The sequence below is a fragment of the Nicotiana tomentosiformis genome, chromosome 2 (genome assembly GCF_000390325.3).
Source record: "Nicotiana tomentosiformis chromosome 2, ASM39032v3, whole genome shotgun sequence".
NCBI classification, from domain to species: domain Eukaryota; kingdom Viridiplantae; phylum Streptophyta; class Magnoliopsida; order Solanales; family Solanaceae; genus Nicotiana; species Nicotiana tomentosiformis.
In genome coordinates this window covers 149,609,169-149,632,910 of record NC_090813.1, presented here as the reverse complement: position 1 = coordinate 149,632,910, position 23,742 = coordinate 149,609,169, and the positions used below count along the sequence as shown (strand labels likewise).

General features: G+C 40.8%; 1 protein-coding gene across 1 annotated transcript; it reads left to right on the top strand.

Annotated features, from left to right (window-relative positions):
* The first annotated feature begins 16,857 nt into the window (after positions 1-16,857).
* Positions 16,858-19,237, top strand: LOC138905849 (uncharacterized). The gene is made up of 3 exons (XM_070194367.1): positions 16,858-17,800; positions 18,195-18,326; positions 18,882-19,237. The coding sequence occupies exons 1-3, from the start codon at positions 16,858-16,860 to the stop codon at positions 19,235-19,237; spliced, it is 1,431 nt and encodes a 476-aa protein (XP_070050468.1).
* Positions 19,238-23,742: the final 4,505 nt, after the last annotated feature.

The following is a 23,742-nucleotide window of genomic DNA, read 5'->3' as shown; positions in this document are numbered from 1 at the left end:
TCAATAACACAAAAGTCCACTTCAAATCAAACTTAGGAAATTCTAAAATATTTAAAATGCCAACTTGCCACATTAAGCACAGAAACGCTCCCAGACCATCCGATACTCAACCCGAACATACACAACAACAACAACCCAGTAAAATCCCACTAATAGGGTCTAGGGATGGTAGTGTGTACGCAGACCTTACCCCTACCACGAAGGAATAGAGAGACTGTTTCCGAAAGACCCTCGGCTCAAAAAAATAAAAAGACAAAATGACAAAAAGGAGACAATATTAGTATCACAACAACAATCATAGGATAAATAGGAACACCATGAAATCCATAAGAAAGATGCAAAGCAAAGGGAGACAATATTAGTAAATATTAATATCACCACAACAATCATAAGAAAAATAGGAACACCATGAAATATAGAAGAAAGATGCAAAGCAAAAGCGATAGCTAGTAAATAGGACATGCACTGAAAACCGAAATAGTAAGCCGCAACATTGCCACTAGCTATCTTAGACAAAAACCCTATATGTCTAGTCCCACAATGGTACGAAGTAAGGCACGACTCAACTACCTCCTAACCTACAACCCTAATACTCGACCTCTACATCTTCCTATCAAGTGTCATGTCCTCGGAAATATGGAGGCTCGCCATATCCTGCCTGATCACCTCTCCCCAATACTTCTTAGGCCGCCCTCTACCTCTTCTCGTTCCATCCACAACCAGCTGCTCACACCTCCGTACCGGAGCATCTGGGCTTCTCCTCTGAACATGTCCAAACTATCTAAGCCTCGCTTCCCGTATCTTGTCATCAATGGGAGCCACATGCACCTTCTCCCGGATATCATCATTCCTAATCTTATCTATCCTAGTGTGCCCGCACATCCACCGCAACATCCTCATTTCTGCTACTTTGATCTTCTGGATATGTGAGTTCTTAACGGGCCAACACTCAGCCCCATATATCATGGCCGGTCTAACCACCGCTTTATAAAACTTACCTTTGAGTATCGGTGGCACTCTCTTGTCACAAAGGACTCCAGATGCTAACCTTCACTTTATCCATCCTACCCCAATACGGTGTGTGACATCCTCGTCGATCTCCCCTCCCCCCTGGATAACCGAACCAAGGTACTTGAAGATGCCTCTACTCGGGATGACCTGTGAATCAAGCCTCACATCCACGCCCTCTTCCCCTGGCTCAGCGCTGAACTTACACTCTAGGTATTCTGTCTTCGTCCTACTCAGCTTGAAACCCTTAGACTCAAGAGCCTGTCTCCAAACCTCCAGTCTCTTGTTAACAATGGCTCGCGACTCATCAATCAGAACTATGTCATCGGCGAATAGCATGCACCATGGCACATCCCCTTGAATATGGTGTGCTAACACGTCCATCACTAGGGCGAATAAGAACGGACTGAGCGCAGAACCTTGGTGTAACCCCATTACAGCCGAAAAATGCTCAGAGTCGCCTCCTACTGTCCTAACCCGAGTCTTAGCCCCATCATACATGTCCTTAATCGACATAATGTAGGGAACCGACACACCTTTTGCCTCCAGGCATCTCCAAAGAATTTCTCTAGGAACCTTGTCATACGCTTTCTCTAGGTCAATAAACACCATGTGCAGACCCTTCTTCCTCTCTCTGTATAGTTCCACCAACCTTCTAACAAGGTGTATAGCTTCTGTAGTCGAACAACCCAGCATGAACCTGAACTGGTTGTTGGATACAGACACTGTCATCCTCACCCTCGCTTCAACCACCCTCTCCCACACTTTCATGGTATGACTCAGTAATTTGATACCCCTATAATTGTTACAACTCTGGATATCACCTTTGTTATTATACAATGGAACCACCGTACTCCACCTCCACTCATCCGGCATCCTCTTCCCCTTAAAAATAATATTAAACAACCTAGTCAACTACTCCAAACCTGCTCTCCCCATACACTTCCAAAATTCCACCGGAATCTCGTCTGGCTCGGTCGCTCTTCCCCTACTCATCTTACGCATAGCTCCTACGACCTCCTCAACCTCGATACGCCTGCAGTACCCAAAGTCACGGTGACTCTCGGAATGCTCCAATTCGCCTAGCACAATATCCCGATCCCCTTCTTCATTCAGAAGTTTATGAAAGTAAGTCTACCATCTCCTCTTAATCTGGGCATCTTCCATCAATACTCTACCATCTTCGTCCTTGATGTATCTCACTTGGTCCAAATCCCGAGCCTTCCTCTCTCTCAACTTGGCCAGCCGGAATAACTTCTTCTCCCCACTTTTTTTCCCCAATTCCTTGTACATACGACCATAAGCCGCAGTCTTAGCCTCTGTGACCGCTAACTTAGCCTCCTTCCTAGCTGCCTTATACCTCTCCATGCACACTCGCCTCTCCTCCTCACCTATGCTCCCCACTAACTTCAGGTACGCCGCCTTCTTTGCTTCCACTTTACCTTGGACCACTTCATTCCACCACCAGTCTCCTTTGTGCCCACCAGATACGCCCGTCGAGACCCCTAACACCTCTCTCGCAGCCTCCCTAATATAGTCTACTGTCGCTGACCACATAGTGCTCGCGTCACCACTACTCCTCCAATCTCCCATAGCCGACAACCTCCCCTCCAATGCTTAGGCTTTATCCTTAGTTAAGGCTCCCCACATGATTCTCAGTCTTCCTCGAGTAGACCTTTTTCTCCTCTTTAACATAATACCAACGTCCATCACTAAGAGCCTATGCTGCGTCGCGAGTATCTCACCTGAAATCACCTTTCAATCCTTCCACAACCCTCTGTCACACCTCCTGAGGAGGAAATAGTCAATCTGGGTCTTCGCTACTGCATTTTGAAAAGTAACCAAATGCCCCTCCCTCTTTTGAAATCTAGAGTTCGCAATCACCAACCCAAAAGCCTTAGCTAAGTCCAACAACGATGTACCTCCTCCGTTCCTCTATCCAAAACCGAAGCCTCCATGCACCTCGCCATAACCACCTGCGGTCGACCCAATATGCCCATTGAAAACCGCTCCTATGAATAGCTTCTCAGCAGGCGGAACCTGGCACATTATCTCATCTAACCCTTCCAGAAGCACCGTTTAACCTCCTCATCTAGGCCCACATGCGGCGCATAGGCGCTAACGATGTTTAGGGTGCACTCTCTAACCACCAACTTAATAATCATCAATCTATCATTCACTCGTCTAACCTCAACTACAGACTCTCTAAGTTCCCTATCCACCAAGAGTGCCGAGAAAGGTGTTGTCCACAACAGCTATGTTTTGGAAGTTCCTGCCCGCTTTGCCCGAGGCTCGCCGGAAAATTATCTCAGCCACCACCGCCGCTAGGCTAGATCAGTGCGCTAGAAAATAGGGGGACGGGGTGGAAGAGATGAGGTATAGGGGAGGGAAAGAAAGGAGAAGAAGAAAAGGGAAATATAAAAAGGGGGGGCTGATCTGAAAAGCAAAAAAGGGGGGAGGGGAGTAAGGGGGAAGAAGAAGAACGCAGGAGAGAGAGAGAGAGAGGAACTGAAGACAGGGGTGGGGTGGGTGGTGGTGGGCTAGGGTAGGGGTCTTACCTGGTCCGGTGGTCGTCGGAAGTCCGGTGAATGATATCAGAGAGAGACGTTAGAGCTTCTCATTCAACGTGCACAAATCAGAAGATTCGATACTGACACTTCATTGATTATGACAAACCTAATTGAAGCAGAAATTCCCACTGGCTAGGGTTTAGTATATAATCTGCGAAGCGATAAGTCTAATCTATTGTGAGAGAAGAGGAGAAAGATAAGTCTAATCTATAACAAATTATGAGAGAATGTGGTCAGAAATATTCCCGACCAAATGGGGAAAAAACATCACGGGCAGAAAGCTTTTATTTTATATTTCAAAGACATGTAGCAATAAACATCATTCAGAAAATTATTGAACCTATTGGAACCTTCAAATCCCGATTCAGAGGTCGTTTACTCAAAAGTCAAACCTTGGTCAACTCTTCCAACTTAAAGCTTCCGATTTGTGAATTATCCTTCTAAATCAACTCCGAACTTCCCAAAAATCGAAACCAACCACACATGCAAGTCATAATACATAAGGTGAAGCCACTATAGGCATCAAACTGCCGAACAACACGCTAGAGCTCAAAACGACCGGTCGGGTCATTACATTCTCCCCCACTTGAACATACGTTCGTCCTCGAGCGTGCCAAGAATCGTTGCGGAGTTTCCCAAAATCACTGTTTGACACCATGCACACCTACCCGTGCCACCACAACCCATATGAGCACATTTTCTCAAGCTAGACTGAAGATCCTTCCTGCTACCTTAGCGTACAAGCCTTAGAACCAAATTCCAACATCAAGAATTTTCTATAAGTTCCGATTCTAACATACGAACACTGTATCAATCTCAATCCGTTGTACCAAAACATGATTATGCACCCATGCTGAAATCACACAATGCACCACACAACTCGTATCTTCATAGTAACATCCACCAACTACAATAGTTTCAACTTCACGAACCAGATGTCTGTAGTATACCTCATAACACATATAATCCCTATTCCAACCCTCATAATACTGCAACGATGAAAGTGATGTGTAGAAACTCATAACCACCCACCAAATTAATACTCATGGAGCCTCTCCGCTTGACAGGTACCATTGCCTTATTCTGAAATTGATTAGTGACATTTTCCTTCTAATATACATTATATAAATCCGATTACACTGGGTCCAGGTACCACAACCTTTTCTAGCGCAGTACAAGCTGCTCGGCAATAAGACACCTTAAACACCACCTAAAATTTCCAATGACGCCACCAATGCACCAATAATCAACAATTCGAATATGACCAATAAGTGAAAACAAACTCTGGTGAAGAACTAACCAGCCCACGTATCGAATAGGACAACCAACCAGATGCTACGTACCTATCTCAAAGATGAGAAACAGAACACACGAGGTACATACAAGGAACCGTACCCAACATGATACCGTTGCGGCATGCAACCCGATCCGAACATCAGCGTGCCACCCGATCCACACATAACAATTAATAAGGAAACATTTACCGAGCCAATATGTTAATACCCACAATATGCCCGAATATTGACCACCAGCACGTTAAGTGCATAAACAAAACCCTTGGGAGACAGATAGCGCCATGTGCTAAAAAATGCCAAGCACGACTAAGGTGCAATAAATGACCTGCATCTCGAGAGCCATCTCACTCATATAACACCACAAGCTACACTAGATCATAACACATGTATATTTGAATTGCATTAGCATGTAAAACAACTAAAAGAAAGAATTGTAAATACTGAAACTGAAATCGAACTGATAACTGATAATTGATAACTGAACTAAACATAGGAAGTAAGGATATGAATACTCCATCTTCTAAATGATGAACCACCTGTTTATCTGAATAAATAAACTACGGCCTCAGGCCCAATATATATGTGCAAAAGCTACGGCCTCGGGCCCAAGTATATGTATACATAACTACGGCCTCAGGCCCAAAGATGCATAAAGCATAATTTACAGTCTCAGGCCCAAATACGCATAAAGCATAAACTAGGCCTCAGGCCCAAATACAGGTGTTCAACATTAAGGAATTTAGAATCAGGAACTGAGAATCATATTGCAATACATGATACTGAAATACTGAACCATACTGAGTTACATGATACTGAAATGCTGAATAGAACTAGACTGAGACATGTATTCATAATAAATTGATTTGTTAGAACTGAAACTCATAGGATATTGAACGATTATGAAACTATGCCATCTAGAGAATATAAGTTCTACAACTATTCATGGAACTAAGGCATAATTACTTTCTGAGGAAACTCGTAATTGCCATGAAGAATGGGACGTAAGGAGAATCATAAACATTCTCAAACGTAAAGAGAGTTATCCTCACATACCTTAACATTGGCCCTTTTTAAGAGTATCAAATGTTTGTCATCTCTTTCACGATGATCTATGGCAATATATATCAAGAGGAACCAAATTTAGCACTAATGCTCATGTTTTAGTCACTTAGGCATTTTATCAAACACCTTATGGAGTAAAGCCTCATAGCCCTCATTAATGGTGTTTTCTTCACCCAATTCTCATTCTACTATGTCTAGGTGGTTCTACAATCCCAAACAGATATAACTAACACCATTTCTCATCACCCAAGTAGTTATAACAATCTTAAGTTAACAACCCAAAATCGTAGCATAGTTCATTTGATTCCCTTTATTAAACCCATCTACTATTCTCCTAAAAACTCATCAATTTATAGATATAAATGATTAGGGAGTAGAAGTATTACCTTTTTGAAGTTCAATCCTCTTGAATTCGAGTTCTAGGGTTTCTTTTCTCAACAATGGTGTCTTGATCGAATATCTAATGATTTGAAGGATTTACCCATGTTAATAAGGTGTTAGAGAATTGAAATAACTTAGAATCATCGTTAGAACTTGCCTTGGATGATGGAGGGACCTTGGGGAAGTTAGATTCTTGAAAGCTTCCCTTTCTAGAGTAAGTTTTCGTGGTTTGGGGTGTGGGGGAAGAGGTAGGGTTTTTAAATAAGTGTACACATCCCAAAATTGTGGAGGAATAAAAGTAGCTCAGATAAATATCGTCGGCACGAGGAATCATCAGAGGCGCCAAAATAACAGTGCAAGGTACCATCAGAGGCGCCAAAACTACATGACCTTACACTGTCAGGGGCGCTAAGGTTAATGCACAGGACAGTGCCTTGCACTGTCTAAGGCTGTGAGTTTTCATGGCCTTGCACTGTCTAAGGCTGTGTGATTTCATGGCCTTGCACTGTCTAAGGCTGTAAGGCGGACCTCCCATAAACTTAGTTGATTCTATCAAATTTTATGCACCTCACTCTCGGTCTTGATTCTAAAACAACTGTTTCCACCCATACTCATCCCGATAGGACTTGGAATGTATAAAATGTCACATTAATACTCATTTAACGCATCCACAAATAATCGGAATTTATGGAGTATCTCCCCCTTAGGACCATTCGTCCTTGAATTATTGTCCTGATTGTAACTACGGCTAACTCTGGACTTTAAACAAGACTGATGGAAATATGTGAACACTGAAATGTCATGAACACATGCATACTAAACTGAATGAATACACGATTACTGAACTGCTGAGATACAAAACTGAATAGGTACTAAACTGAATGGCCACTGAACTAACTGAATGCTGAAAGTCATGGAGATTATAATATAAGGTCTGAATGAGAGGGCTAGTTACCTTCTACATTTTCCGCTTGCTCTTCAAAGAGATGGGGATATCTTGAATTCATGTCCTCTTCGGTTTCCGACATAGCCTCTTCAACCTTCTGATTCCCCCAAAGCACTTTCACTGAAGACAATTTCCTTAGATTTGAGCTTGCGGATTTGACGATCAAGGATAGCCACTAGAATTTCTTCGTTATTTAGGCTATCTTTAACCCCTATAATCTCTATAGGAACCACAAGATATAAGTCTCCCAAGAATTTCTTCAACTTACACACATGAAACACTTGGTGTACAACGACTAATTCTTGTGGCAATTCTAACTCATAAGCCACTTGCCTGATGCTTCGGAGGATTCTATATGGCCCAATATAGCGGGGACTAAGATTTCCCTTCTTCCAAAATCTCATAATGCCTTTCGTAGGCGAAACTTTCAGAAACACCCAATCATCAACTTGGAACTCTAAGTCTCTACGCCGCACGTCCGAATAGGAATTTTGGCGACTATGAGCCGTCTTCAAATGTTCTTGAATCAACTTGACTTTCTCCATAGCCTAATAGACAAAATTGGGTCCCAACAACTCCGCTTCGCCAACTTCGAACCAACCTATTTGTGATCTACACCTTCGCCCATACAGAGCTTCATACGGTTCCATCTTCATACTAAAGTGGTAGCTGTTATAATAAGCAAACTCAATGAGAGGTAGATGATCATCCCAATTACCTTTAAAATCGATAACACACGCCCTCAACATATCCTCAAAAGTCTTAATAGTGTGCTCTGCTTGGCCATCTTCTGAGGATGAAAAGGTGTGCGGAGGTGCACCCCTGTGTCCAATCCTTTCTGAAAGGATTTCTAAAAGTTCGATGTGAACTGAGCACCACGAGCTGGGATGATGGAAAAAGGAGTCCCATGCAATCAGACAATTTCCTAGATATACAACTTGACATAATCCTCTGTTGAATCTGTAGTCTTCACTAGCAAGAAGTGAGCTGACTTGGTAAGTCGGTCTACAATCATCCAAACTGAATCATGCTTCCGAAATGAGCGAGGTAAACCCGTTATGAAGTCCATGTTTATCATCTCCCATTTCCAAATGGGTATTTCTATACTCTGAGCCAAACCATCAGCCCGCTGGTGTTTAGCTTTCACCCGCTGACAATTTGGACACTTAGCCACAAAATCTGCTATGTTTTTTTTTATGTCGTTCCACCAATAAATCTCCTTAAGTTCATGAGACATCTTTGTAGAACCTAGGTGAATAGAATACCTGGAATTGTGGGCTTCAGACATAATCTGCTCTCTGAGCCCATCTACGTCCGGAATGCATAGTCTGCCTCTGTACCTCAAAGTACCATCATCTCCCCCTTGTTCAAAAGTCATAGTCTTGTTTTGGTGAATCCCCTCTTTCAGCTACAAGAAGTAGGGATCATCGAACTGCTTTTCCTTCACTTAGGCTACTAAGGAGGATTCAACCATGTTTTGAAAAACAACGCCATCATCTTCGGAGTCTAGAAGTCAAACTCCTAGGCTTGCTAAGTGGTGGACTTCCTTCGTCATAGTTCATTTGTCTTCTTTAACATGAGTTAAGCTTCCCATAGAATGCCAACTTAGAGCATCAACTACAACATTTGCTTTCTCCGGATGATAGAGGATATCAACATCATAATCCTTGAGCAATTTGAGCCACCTTCTTTGACGAAGATTCATTTCTCTTTGCTTAAAGATGTATTGGAGACTCTTGTGATATGTGAAAATATCAACATGCACTCTATATAAACAATGGCACCAGATCTTTAGCGCAAATACCACCCTAGCTAACTCAAGATCATGAGATGAATAATTCTTCTCGTGAGCCCTGAGTTGTCTCGATGCGTAGGCTATGACTTTAACGTGCCGCATTAACATGCATCCAAGACCAAGCCCTAAAGCATATTAATAAACAACGAACCCTCCAGTTCCTTCCGGTAGCGTCAAGACAGGAGCTGAAGTCAACCTCTTCTTCAACTCCTCAAAACTTTTCTCGCAAGCTTCTGACTACTAAAACCTGACCTTATTTTGACTCACTCTAGTCAAAGGGGATGAGATAGAGAAAAATCCTTCTACGAAATGCCTGTAATAGCCTGCTAGACCCAAGAAACATCTTATATCAAATACTAAGGTAGGTCTAGGCCAATTCTTCACTGCCTCTATTTTCTAAAAATCCACCAGCACGCCTTTGCCTGAGATGACATGGCCCAAAAATGCTACTGATTTCAACCAAAATTCACACTTATAAAATTTTGCATATAACTTGTCATCCTATAGTGTCTGCAACACAATTCTTGGATGTTCTGCATGGTTTATCTCGCTATGGGAATAAATCAAGATATCATCAATAAACACAATAACGAACAAATCAAGATAAGTCTTGAAGACTTTGTTCATAAGGTCCATGATAGCCGCCGATGCATTTGCTAACCAAACGACATAACCAAAAATTTGAAATGCACATAACGGGTCCTGAAAGTTGTTTTAAGAATATCAACTTCCTTAACCTTCAACATATTGTACCCTGATCTGAGGTCAATCTTGGAATAACACTGGCCACCCTAAAGTTGATCAAATAAATCATCTATTCTAGGAAGAGGGTACTTGTTCTTGATGGTGACTTTATTCAACCGACGATAGTCAATGCACATGCACAAAGACCCATCCTTCTTTCGGATAAACAAGACCGGTGCACCCCAAGGTGATATACTTGGCCTTATAAATCCCTTATCTAGAACATCTTTCAACTGGACTTTTAGCTCTTTCAACTCTATCGGAGCCATTCTATAAGGCGGAATAGATATTGGCTTAGTGCCTGAGAGTAGATCAATTCCAAAGTCAATCTCTCTATCGGGAGGGACTCCGGGAAGATCTTCAGGAAACACTTCTGGGAACTCATTTACAATTGCTACTGATTGGAGAGTGGGAATCCAAGCATCTGCATCCTTAACTCGAATTAGATGGTAGATATACCCTTTAGAGATCATCTTTCTGGCATTAAGATAGGAAATAAACCTAGCGCTAGCTTCTACTGTATCGCCCTTTCATTCTAGGACTGGTTCACCAGGAAATGCGAAACTTACTATTTTGGTTCTACAACCCACTGTGGCATAACAAGACTCTAACAAATCCATGCCTATGATTGCATCGAAGTCTACCATCTCGAATTCTACTAAGTCTGCTACAGTAAGGTGATGATACACTTTGACTAGGCATCCCCTATAAATACGTCTAGCTATAACTGATTCTCCAGTTGGAATGGACACTTCAAAGAGTTCACACAACTTTTTTGGTTCTATCCCAAATTGCTTAGCAATATATGGTGTTACATAGGATAGGGTGGATCCCGGATCCATAAGAGCGTAAACATCAAAGGTGAAGACTGTTATCATACCCGTGACAACATCTCCACGAGCATCTGTATCGTGATGGTATACCAATGCATACAAGTGGTTCCGACCACCGCGCACATTACCGAAATTTGATGAACCATGCCCTTATTGGTCCTAAGAGTTATGAGGGGCTGCTGAATTAGTGGACTGAGCAACATTGCCTCCATTGTTCTGCTTTGCTGATGGACAACCCCTCAAGAAGTGGCCCTTCTAACCGCACCCAAAGCAACCATTTGTGACCGAACGACACACCCTGAGTGCTTCTTACCACACGTGTTACAAGTAGGGTACACAAGGCCTCTATAGCCCACACTAGCATGTTACTGTGAGCCTACTGCTCTTAAATTCTTGCTTTTTTTGTTAAACTTGGATCTCTAAACTGGTGCACTAGCTGAAGATGGAGCAAGTCCTGATTTTGGTTTCCTGAAGAACTGGCAATTACCACCTCCTCGAGATCCCCCATGGCTAAAATTTCCTACAGACTTAGCTCTCTTGCTGAATTCCCTGTCTTTTTCTCTCTGTATCCGCTCTTCTTCCTTCAACCTATCTTCGTTCCCTTGAACAAAGTTAAGCATCTTAGTAATGGTCATGTCATTGTTCTGAGCAGCTATATTAGCATCAACAAATTAGTCATCTGAAAGCCCCAACACAAACTGCCTAACTCTGGCCCTCATATCACGTACCATTTCTGGAGCATACTTGGCCAGAGAGACGAACTTGAGGTTGTACTCGTTCACACTCATCTTATCCTGTTTGAGTCTGTCAAACTCTAAAGCCTTATCTTCCAAGACCTCATAGGTAGAAAATGCTCAAGAAATGCGTCTGCAAACTCTTTCCAAGTCGCAGGAGTTACATCCTCCCCTCAAGACTCTTCCCATGTTTCATACCAAGTGTTAGAAACATCCTTCAGTTGGTACGCATCAAGCTCTACTGCCTCAGTGTCTTTAGCATGCATCACTCAAAATATCTTCTAAACATAATCAATGATGTTTTGCGGATCCTTATCCTTTTTGGACCCTGTGAAAACTGGAGGTTTCATGTTGAGGAATTCCCTAGAGTTGGAACTACTCGTCTCATCAACAACACTTGTTCCCTGCCTTTGAGCATGAGTAGCAACAATTGGCGTGAGCAACTGGATAGCTCCCATGACATCCATGTTTGAACCACTGGGCACTGAGCCCGATGCAAATCCCTGGGCCAGAATGACCTCCTCATGAGCAGTAGCTGAAGCCCTCGTGGTGTACTTTCATTTTGCAGGCATTTTCTAAAATACGTAATTCGCACGAGTTAGACAAATTCCTGAAAGCATAGCTCTAACTGCATGATCTAGAGTATGAAAAAAATGAAACAATCCTAGATGTCTTGGTGGTCAACTGTTTACACATGTGGCGTACACACACATAAAAGTGACCCCACTTGACACAACATCATAGACTCCTTAGGACTCTTGAACCTAGGCTCTGATACCAAGATTTGTCATGCCCCGAACCATGGCCTGGGCGTAACACGACACTCGATGCCAGACTGCATGTGACTGAGCGAACCAACTGGATAGATGGATCAACATATGGTATAACTGTAAGCTGAATATAAACATGCGACATGCTGATCTACTAAAGAGTCTGACTAAAATATCATAAATATGAACAATACTGAAAAGTCTGCAAGTGTAAATGAGTAGCCGACAAGGCTAACACGTAAAAGCCTACTAGCATCTGACTGACTGGACTATAGTCTGCGAAGCCTCTAAGAATACTGAAATGCTAACTGTTTACTGAGACAAGGTCCCAGGCATACCTTACTAACTGAAATACTATAAAGACTGAAAAAATAAGGATAATGCCCCGAAAAATTAGGGCTCACCAATAGCTGATACGAAATGTCCTAGCAAGCCGAATCGTCAACCTGTAAATCATTACCTGCATCGCGAGATGCAGGCCTTAGGAAAAAAGAAATGTTAGAACATTTGAATTATACTAGTATGTAAAACAACTGAAAGAAAGAACTGTAAATACTTAAACTGAAATTGAACTGATAACCAATAATTGATAACTGAACTAAACATAGGAAGTAAGGATATGAATACTCCCTATTCTGAATGATGAACCACCTGTTTATCTAATTAAATAAACTTCGGCCTCAGGCCCAATATATATATACACAAGCTACGGTCTCGGGCCCAAGTATATGTATACATAACTACGACCTCAAGCCCAAAGATGCATAAAGCATAAACTACAACCTCGGGCACAAATATGCATAAAGCATAAACTATGGCCTTAGGCCCAAATATGCATAAAGCATAGACTACGGCCCAAATACAGGTGTTAAACATTCAGGAATTTAGAATTAGGAACTGAGAATCATACTACAACACATGATACTGAAATACTGAACCATACTGATTTACATGATACAGTAATGCTGAATAGAACTAGACTGAGACATGTATTCATAATAAATTGATTTGTCAGAACTGAAACTCATAGGATATTGAACGATTATGAAATTATGCCATCTAGAGAATAGAAGTTCTACAACTATTCATGGAACTAGGGCATAATTACTTTCTGAGGAAACTCATAATTAACATAAAAAATGGGACGTAGGGAGAATCATAAACATTCCCAAACATAAAGAGAGTTAGCCTCACATACCTTAACTCTGGCCCTTTTTAAGAGTATCATTATGTTCGTCGTCTCTTTCACGATAATATATGGTAATATATATCAAGAGGAACCAATATTAGCACGAATACTCATGTTTTAGTCACTTAGGTGTTTAATCAAACACCTTATGGCGTAAAGCCACATATCCCTCATTTGATTCCCTTTATCAAACCCATCTACTATTCTTCCAAAAACGTATCAATTCATAGTTATAAATTATTAGGGAGTAGATGCATTACCTTTTTGAAGTTCAATCCACTTAAATTCGAGTTCTAGAGTTTCTTTTCTCAACAATGGTGTCTTAATCGAATATCTAATGATTTGAAGGATTTACCCATGTTAATAAGGTGTTGGAGAATTAAAATTAACTTAGACTTATCATTAGAACTTACCTTGGATGATGGAGGGACCTTGGGGAAGTTAGGTTCTTGAGAGCTTCCCTTTCTAGAGTAAGTTTTTGTGGTTTGGGCTGTGGGGGACGAGGTGGAAATTTTAAATAAGTGTACACGTCCCAAAATTGAGGAGGAAATAAACGTAGCTCGGATAAACATCAGAGGCGCCAAAATAACTATGCAAGGTGCCATCAGAGGTGTGAAAACTACATGGCCTTGCATTGTCATGGGCGCTAAGGTTAATGCCCTAGACATTGGCTTGCACTGTCTAAGGCTGTGAGTTTTGATGGCCTTGCACTGTCTAAGGCTATGAGTTTCACAGCCTTGCACTGTTTAAGGATTGAAGATAGACCTCCCATAAACTTAGCCGATTCTATCAAATTTTATGTACCTCACTATCGGTCTTGATTCCAAAATAACTATTTCCACCCATACTCATCCCGATAGGACTTCGCATGTCTAAAAGGTCACAATAATAGTCATTTAACGCATCTAACACTAATTTGAATTTACGGAGTGTTACATCTCCATACCCGATTTCAATCTCTGCCCCTTAAATTACTGACACACCATACTTATACGATCATCCCGTGGGAAGATACTCCCACGACCTTCCGCACCAGGTAGCAAAGTATGTACATCTATACCATCAACCGTACTAATTCTGTAATGCAAAGTAAGAATCCGCAAATCAATACACAAGTGCTCTTATACAGAACACCTTTCTCAGGCGACGCAAGATAGCGCTATCATACTCTGAACATCTGAAATCTTCCCCCGCTCCTTCGAGCTCATGACATTCTTATAAAAGCTGAACTGCAACCTTGACCGTCAACTCCTAATTTCCATACCGCTCACTTCACCTATTATCCGAAGACATATTGATCTTATGACATTCCGAGAAATCCTGTTAACTTACTTCTTATGTATTTCATTCATTTATACATGTACATTGACCCATGACCAGATGGCGTTATATACGTGTATATTATATGTATATGGGATATGGGAAAAGGTTATGGCGATATATACGCACCACCACCTGATCAGTTGGTATACGTTGATGATTTTTCCCACAGGGGCCGAGATGACATGATGGGATGCCCTCAGAGGCTTGATGATGTTATGTACACATACACCTATGCATGATACAACATTTTGTACGTACATGCATGACTTTATAAATATTTTAGGATTCACAAAGTTATTTAGACTTACAGGCGGATTCCTTTACATCATGTGTATTTTATGTCTTTTATGTACCGATTATCATGCCTTACGTACTCAGTACATTATTCGTACTGACGCCCCTATTTCCTGGGGCCTGTGCTTCATGCCCGCAGGTGCAGTTAGACAGGCTGACGGCCCCCCTTTTTAGGATCCTTGATCATCGAGAGTTGGTGTACTCCACTTGATCCGGAGCTATCATTAGTTTTGGCACGCTATTTTTGTATGTAGATATGGGTAAGATAGGGCCAGTCCCATCCTTCATACAGTTGCACACTCTATTAGAGGTCTGTAGACAGTCATGAATAGTTGGATAGTATGTGGCCTTGTCGGCTTCTAGTTTTGGATATATAGTTGTCTATAGCAGCGTTGTTGGCTCACCTTACCGTATTCCGCATGTATATGTATATATGTCTTTTGGACATATTTTCCTCATGTACGTTATTCACGTGATTCAGCAGTTTATTGACATGTGTTATTCATGACCTACCCTTAATTCATGTTTATATCATAGACGCATGCTTAGGGGGTGTTCGACAGGTAGTACTCGGGCACTCGTCATGGCCCATCGGTTTGGGTCATGAAAAAAGTGGTATCAGAGCAGTTCTCTCCTAGGGTTGTCTACAGACCGTGTCTAGTAGAGTCTCGTTTATGAGTGTGTTGTGCACCACATTTATAAACAGGAGGCTATAAGACATATAGGATGTTATCCTCTTTTCTTATCATAGATCGTGCGATATAAGGATTCATTTCCCTAATGATATGTTATGTTTTCAGTGATGCCTAAGAAGGCTACAGTCACCCAGAAGGGCAAATCTGTGGCTGATGAGACTACTAGTCGAGTGCCACGAGTTACCAAGGCTCGGGGAGAGTCTCATAGTGAGATTTGTTCTCAGACTTCACATACCCCGCCCTCTCCAGAGGAGCTCCGAGGGGAACTAGCTCCTGCGCCTACCCCTGTACAACCAAGTCCTCAGCCAGATGCACCGGGGCAGGAGAAGAGAGATGTTGTTTAGCTATTGATTTGATTAGTAGCCGCACAATCTCGGTGTCATGAAGTAGGTATTGGTCATGTAAATTGGGCCATCAGTGTGAGGGTTTGTGATTTCGTTAATTTGGACCCTCCGGTATTCACTGGAGCAGATCCAAACGAGGACCCTCAGGTATTTAACGATAGGATGCAGAGGACTTTGAGGGTAATGAAGGCCACTGTGACTAAGTCAGTTGAGCTAGCTTCCTAAAGACTTCAGGATGTTGTAGTTACTTGGTACGAGTCTTGGGAGTTTTCCAGAGGTGAGGATGCCCCTCTAGCGGTATGGTATGAGTTTACAGAGGCTTTTCTTCGTCATTATCTGCCACCAGAGCTTAGACGGGCAAGAGTTGATAAGTTCTTGACCCTTCGGCAGGGTAATATAAGTGTTCAGGAGTACAACCTTTAGTTTGATTATTTGGCTAGGTATGCTCCCACTATTGTAGCTAAGATAGAGGATCGGGTTCACTGGTTCGTGATGGGGTTGGAGCCGCACTTGCTTAACGATTGTATGTCGGTCTCACTTCAGCCAGGCATGGATATTTCTCATATTCAGGCATAAGATCAGGGTGTAGAGGAGTGTAAGAAGAGGGCCGATCGTGAGCATGACAGGGGCCAGAGTAAGAGAGCGAGATCTTCGGGTCCTTCTGGTGAGTTTTGAGGTGGTCAAAGACAAAATAATACCCGAGGTATCCAGCCCAGCTATCGGCTAGCGCACCCCCTCAGTTTGCCGGAAGGAGATTTGATCGTTCCACATATTCAGGGCCTCAAGTTCTTAGTATAGGCCCGAGTCATTTCATATGAGGCCGCCCTTGCCACGACGTGCTCAGTGTGGTAAGTAGTATGTCGGGCAGTGCCGTATGCGGTTGGGTGTTTGTTATACTCGTGGTTATCCAGGCCATATTTTGAGAGATTGTCCGGCGATAGGTGGTGCAAGCATAGTTCAGCCAGCAGGATCTGTAGCTGGTTTGTCATTATCAGTACGTCCCCCTGGACAAGGTTCACAAGCAACAATCGGTCATGGTATAGGCAGAGGTGGAGCATTTAGCTCGAGCGATCCTCAAAACTGTATTTATGCCTTAGCAGGTCGACATGATCAGGAGTCGTCACCTGATATTGTTATAGGTATATTATTAGTCTCCTCATATTATGTATATGCATCGATTGACCCAGGTTCTACCTTATCATATATTACTCCGTTGGTTTCTAGTAAGTTTGGAATAGAACCTGAGTTGGTTAAACCTTTTGAGGTGTCCACACCTGTTGGGGATCCAGCGATATCTAGGCGAGTATATAGAGATTGTACAGTAGTAGTTCATAGATCTACAGCGGCAGACCTAATTGAGTTATATATGGTAGAATTTGATGTTATACTAGGTATGGATTGGTTGGCTTCTTGTTATGCCAACATTGATTGTAGATTAAAGATGGTTCGATTCCAGTTTCTAGGGGAGCCTATTTTGGAGTGTAAAGGTAATATGGCATCGCCGAAAGGTGGGTTTATTTCCTATCTCAAGGTAGGGAAGATGATTAGAAAGGGCTATATTTATCACTTAGTTCGGGTACATGATGTGAAAGTAGAGTCACCAACCATTCAATCTATCCCTGTGGTTAATGAGCTTCCCGATGTTTTTCTCAATGAGCTTCCGGTTCTTCTGCCAGAGCGAGAAATTGAGTTTTCTATTGACATATTACCAGATACTCTGCCAATATCCATTCCTCCATATAGAATGACACATGCAGAGCTAAGAGAGTTGAAGGAACAACTAAGGGACTTGCTTGAAAAAGGCTTCATCAGACCTAGTACATCACCGTGGGGAGCACCTGTGTTATTTGTGAGGAAGAAAGATGGTTCATTGCGGATGTGTATTGATTATAGACAGTTGAATAAGGTGAAGATCAAGAACAAGTACCCTCTCTCGAGGATTGATGATTTATTTGATCAGTTGTAAGGTGCCAAGTGTTTCTCGAAGATAGACTTGAGGTCCGGGTACCATCGGGTAAGGGTTAAGGAGAAAGATATTACGAAGACAGCATTCAGGACCAGATACAGACACTTTGAGTTTCGTGTTATGTCATTCGATTTGACCAATGCCCTAGCAGTATTCATGGATTTTGATGAACCGAGTGTTCAGACCCTTTCTAGATCTGTTCGTGATTATATTTATTGATGATATATTGGTGTATTCTCGTTTAGAGACTGAGCATGTAGATCATTTGCGTACTGTGCTCAGAGTTCTACCAAAAGGGAAGTTGTATGCAAAATTCTCTAAATGTGAATTCTGGTTGAATTCTGTAGCTTTCCTTGGGCATATTATTTCAGGTGAAGGTATCTGGGTTGATACACAATAGATTCAGGCAGTAAAGACTTGGCCTAGACCTACGAAACCGACGGAGGTTCGTAGCTTTCTCGGTTTGGCAGGTTATTACAGGAGATTTGTAGAAGGATTTTCTTCTCTTCCAGCACCATTGACAAAGTTGACTCATAAGGGAGCTAAGCAAACGGAGTTTCCAAGCATTAAAGGACAAACTAACTTAAGCACCGGTTCTAACACTCCCAGAGGGAACCCATGGTTATGCTATCTATTGTGACACTTCGGGCGTTGGATTGGGTTGTGTAATGATGTAGCATGGTAAGGTTGTAGCTTATGATTCTAGACAACTATGAAAGCACGAGAAGAATTACCCGACCCACGATCTAGAGTTAGCCGCGGTGATTCATGCACTAAAGATGTGGAGGAACTATTTGTATGGCATTCATGTTGATATCTATACGGATCATAAAAGCCTTTAGTATATCTTCAAGCAAAACGAATTGAATTTACGTCAAAGGAGATGGTTGGAGCTACTGAAAGACTATGACGTTGATATTTTATGCCCTTAGCCATAGATCTATGGGTAGCCTATCATATTCAGGACACGGCAACATCCTCTTTAGTAACTGAAGTGAAGGAATGCCAGTACGAGGATCATGTGTTAGCTCATTACGGAGATACAACCCCTCAGAAGGAGAAGACACCATTTAAGATTACAGGAGACGGAGTCCTTAGATATCAAGGACGATTATGTGTCCCTAATGTTGAAGGGCCGCACCGGCAGGTTATGGGAGAGACTCACTATTCTCGTTATTCTTTCCATCCAGGAGCAACAAAGATGTATCATGATATCAGGGAAATATATTGGCGGGAAGGAATGAAAAAGGATATAGCGGAGTTTGTTGCTCAGTGCATTAACTGCTAGCAGGTTAAGATTGAGCATCAAAAACTCGGTGGATTATTGCAGGTTATAGAGATTCCGACTTGGAAATGGGAAGTAATTAACATCGATTTCATCATAGACTTACCTCGTACCCAGTGTAAGTTCGATTCTCTATGGGTTATTGTTGATAGACTTACAAAATCCGCCCATTTTCTGCCTGTTAGGACTACATATTCCGCAGAGGATTATTGTGACACCCCAAACTCGGGGAGCGCGACCGACGCTCAACCGAGTAAACTCGGCTAAGTAAGCCTGTTAGATTTCATTCTACCCAAACTCATTCATGAAATAGTAGGAGATGTACTCCATTAATCAAACACTAAGAAGATTTCATTAACAACCTCCATTCATTCCATTAGCAACTTCGTTCATAGTTTCCAAAGATTACAAGTTTATAGATATAATGAAAAAATATGTTTGCCAAGTAGCAACAATTCTAGTTCAATTCCCAACATCATACACCACCCACATCGTGTCTACTGATCCTATAAATATGACAGAGGAATAGTATGAAAGTGCCGGCAACAAGGCTCCGGCTATACCTCAAGACACAAAGTGTAACATAAAGTTACATCGGGCCCGGAATAGGGTAGGGCTCACTAAAACCTGCTGAATAGGGTGTAACTGCTAATGAGGACCAAAGTTGCCCGCTGCTGAATCGCCTGCATCCATTGAAGATGCAGTGCCCCCGGCAAAAGGGACGTTAGTACATATGGAATAGTACTAGTATGTAAAGCTAAATGTCCTCTTTCAAAATAGAATGCCAATGCAAGAAAGGGAAACCCATAGAAACAACAAGTCACACTCAATGATATTCAAATGCCAAGTTAAAAAATAATCATTTCCAAAAAATATGAAGATAACACTGTGAAGTGATAATCAAATTATGATGATAATATTATTTTTGGTTGGGAGATCTTTAGCACCGATATACCACTGTTCACAATACCAATGTTCACAATACCAATGTTCACAATACCAATGCCACCATACTTTTAGCACGGAGTTCGATCACGACCCGACCGGCTAGGCTATCTCATTAGAGACATCAACCACAATTACTATTATTACCAATACCACCGTAATTTTAGCACGGAGTCCAATCACGACCCGATCGGCTAGGCTATCTCCTTAGAGAATCAGCCACAATTACTATCAATACCAATACAACCGTAATTTTAGCATAGAGTCCGATCACGACCCGATCGGCTAGGCTATCTCCTTAGAGAATCAACCACAATTACTATTAATACCAATACCACCATAATTTTAGCACGGAGTCCGATCACGACCCCGATCGGCTAGGCTATCTCCTTAGAGAATCAACCACAATTACTATCAATACCAATACCACCATAATTTTAGCACGGAGTCCGATCACGACCCGATCAGCTAGGCTGTCTCATTTGAAGACATCAACCAAAATCTCAATTTTAATTAAGAGGAATAATTTTATCATATCAATCTCATCCCAAATAAGGGGAATAATTCATAAAAATAACACAGGTGCAAATGTATTTACCTCATCATCTTTTACATTGTATAAATATCCACTAGTATTTTCAACCAATAACAACAACAATATTTTCTTGGCTTTTTTGGCTATTCACAAGATTCTTTATTCAAGGCACGGTGGCCATATTTGATATTCTACACTTTCATTTCTTTCCTCTCATGTATCATCATCATAAATATCAACATACATATAATATTCCGGAAATCACAACTTTAAGTTCATTAGAAATGTACAATTTAAGCACAACAAATTTCTTTCTGAGAAATGGAGTAAAATGATTGGCAATTGATGGCAAGTTAAAATCATCAGCAAATAACACACCATTTATTCTTGTCACATTTTTCCCCACAAAGGGTAATACACAATTTTCACTCACGAATATGTGAGAACGCAAAACACATTGAAAATACGCAGAAATCATAACGTCTGTTAAAATAGCCACATATGAGCATGCCTTGAGTTTATAAGCTTTTAGGCAATTCTATTTTCGAAGTCAATTTGAAATAGTTAAATCAAGGATCATTTCATAACCTTTCTCACATCATTTCATTTCATTGGCTCCATTGGCCACAAGTATAACTTTCACTTATATCAATCATTGCATTTCATACTTCTTTCACATCTTTTAATTCCATTGGCGCCATTGGCCACAAGTATAACTTTCACTTATATCAATTATCGCATTTCTTACTTCTTTCACATCTTTATAGATTATCAACAGTAAGACATTTCCAATCAAGGCTTTAGGTACACATATGGGCAATTAAGAGTCTTAAGCATGTTGAGTTTCTCACACAATTTGGAATCATAACCTTCATTTGAAACACAACTGAAAGACATAGCATTTTAATACATATATTGTTGATACCCAATTTTTCTCTCATATATATATATATATATATATATATATATATATTTTTATTTATTTATTTCTGTATTTTTATTATATAAATATCCAGTAATTACCCTACAAATTATTTTTATGATGCTTTAATCATCTAAACTTATCATTTATACCAATATGAGGTTTTAAATATTTTTAGTGCATTTATCATAATTATATTTGCAGTTTTAGGGCCAAATTGCACATTTTGCAATAATAGCCCATATGCATATATAATTACATTATTCATACAGAAAATGACTTTCTATATTTTTATAATGTTAAGTAATTATTTTTAATCATTTTCATGCACAAATAATATTTTTTTATTTCTTAATTATTTTATAAATTATTTATTTGTTAGAGAGTGGGTATTTAAAATATAGCCCTAAAATCCCCTATTTTCGGATTTAACCCAACACCCTTACACCAGCCTAATACCCTGAGCCCAAACCAAATAACCCCCAGCCCAACCAATTAAACTAACCCGACCCAGAACCCCCAACTAATCGTGGCCGTTGATCTTTGAGATCAACGACCCATATTACTCCTACCCTTTTAATTAACCAAACTCCCCTAAACCCTAAACTATTCTCCACCATCTGCCGCCTTTGGATTCTCTCATCTCTCTGCCCAAACCTTAGCCGTCTCCCCCAATTTTCTCTCCTAATCCCACCGGACATGGGATTACATAGTTGTTTCTTGCCATATTCTACTTCCCCCTAGTACTGGAACCTTCTATATACCGCTTGCCTAAACATGGCAAGCGGATTTCATCAACTTCGAACCAAAGCTGGTTAGGTTTCTTGACCTTTTCCGTCTATGTTCGTGCTTGTTCTTTTATGGTATGAATCTCTATGAACCTCTGTGATTCTTACTTACCCTAGAATTAGGGTTTCAGATCTCTTTTAGATCGAACCAAATCTCGTTTGATTCTTTGAGTTGAAGTGCTATTTCTGTCTATGTTCATTCTTGTTCTTTTATGGTATGAATCTCTGTTTATTTCTGTGATTCCTACTCACCCTAAAATTAGGGTTTCAGATTCTTTTAGATCGAACCAAATCTGGTTCGATTCTTTGATTTTAAAAGGTATTTCTATCTATGTTCATCTTATTCTATGCAACATGTGATTTTTACCTTTTATTTATTTTAGATTTCTGTCGATTTGTGTACTTTACCTAAAATTAGGGTTTTGAAATTTTTTCTTTTCCTTACTGATTTCGATTGCTTTCCTTCTAAATGTTTGACTGATGTTTTTCCATGTTTATGTGTTCGATTTCTCCACTATATAAACCTCTCCCCACTCCCCTTTGAAAAAATTCTCGAATCATTAAGAAAATTACCAAAAATTAAAGTCGTGTGCTCTTTGCTCTTTAACAATCTTGTTCTGCACTTTGATTCCTGGCCGGCTGAAAGCCAAGGCCAGAAATTCTGGGTTCTTGCTCTTTCGTTGATATTCATAACACTGCGGGCTTCCTTTCTTTCTTGTTTCATTTAACTGGTGAGTTAACAAACCTTTGTCATTTGCTTCTGATTTTACCTGTCTGTCATTAACATTAGTTTTCACTTCTTAAAATTTTTATTCCATGTGTTACTTCAATTTTAGGCTTTGCTAATCTGAATGCCATTACGTTTTGTAGTTTGAGACATGTTTAGACCTGAGTTGATTAATTTCTTTTAATTCTGCCTATCCTATGTGTTATTAATAGCCACCCCTCTACTGTTTAAAATTGCTACTGGAATATGCTCTCCTATCTCCTTCTATGGATTAGTTGATTAAGTATGAGTGTATTTATTAAGTAAATAACAAGTCTGTTTATGAATTACTGCAATGTAGCCTGTTTTGATCCTGTTTTCATCATGTTTTGACTTCTCCAGTAATTGCCCTAATTAGTTCTCAGCATGTTAGGTTCTATTGCCAATTGATATGATTACTTCTTGTGACACTAGCCTTCTGCACTTAGCATAATCTGAAATCTCTTTTTCTTCTTACTATAAGTCTGTCTTGCAACTTGTCTTGTTAATATGTGGAACTCATTTTCTGAAACTTGGTTAAGTCTGTTTTAAATCTAAGCATGTTCTGTTACC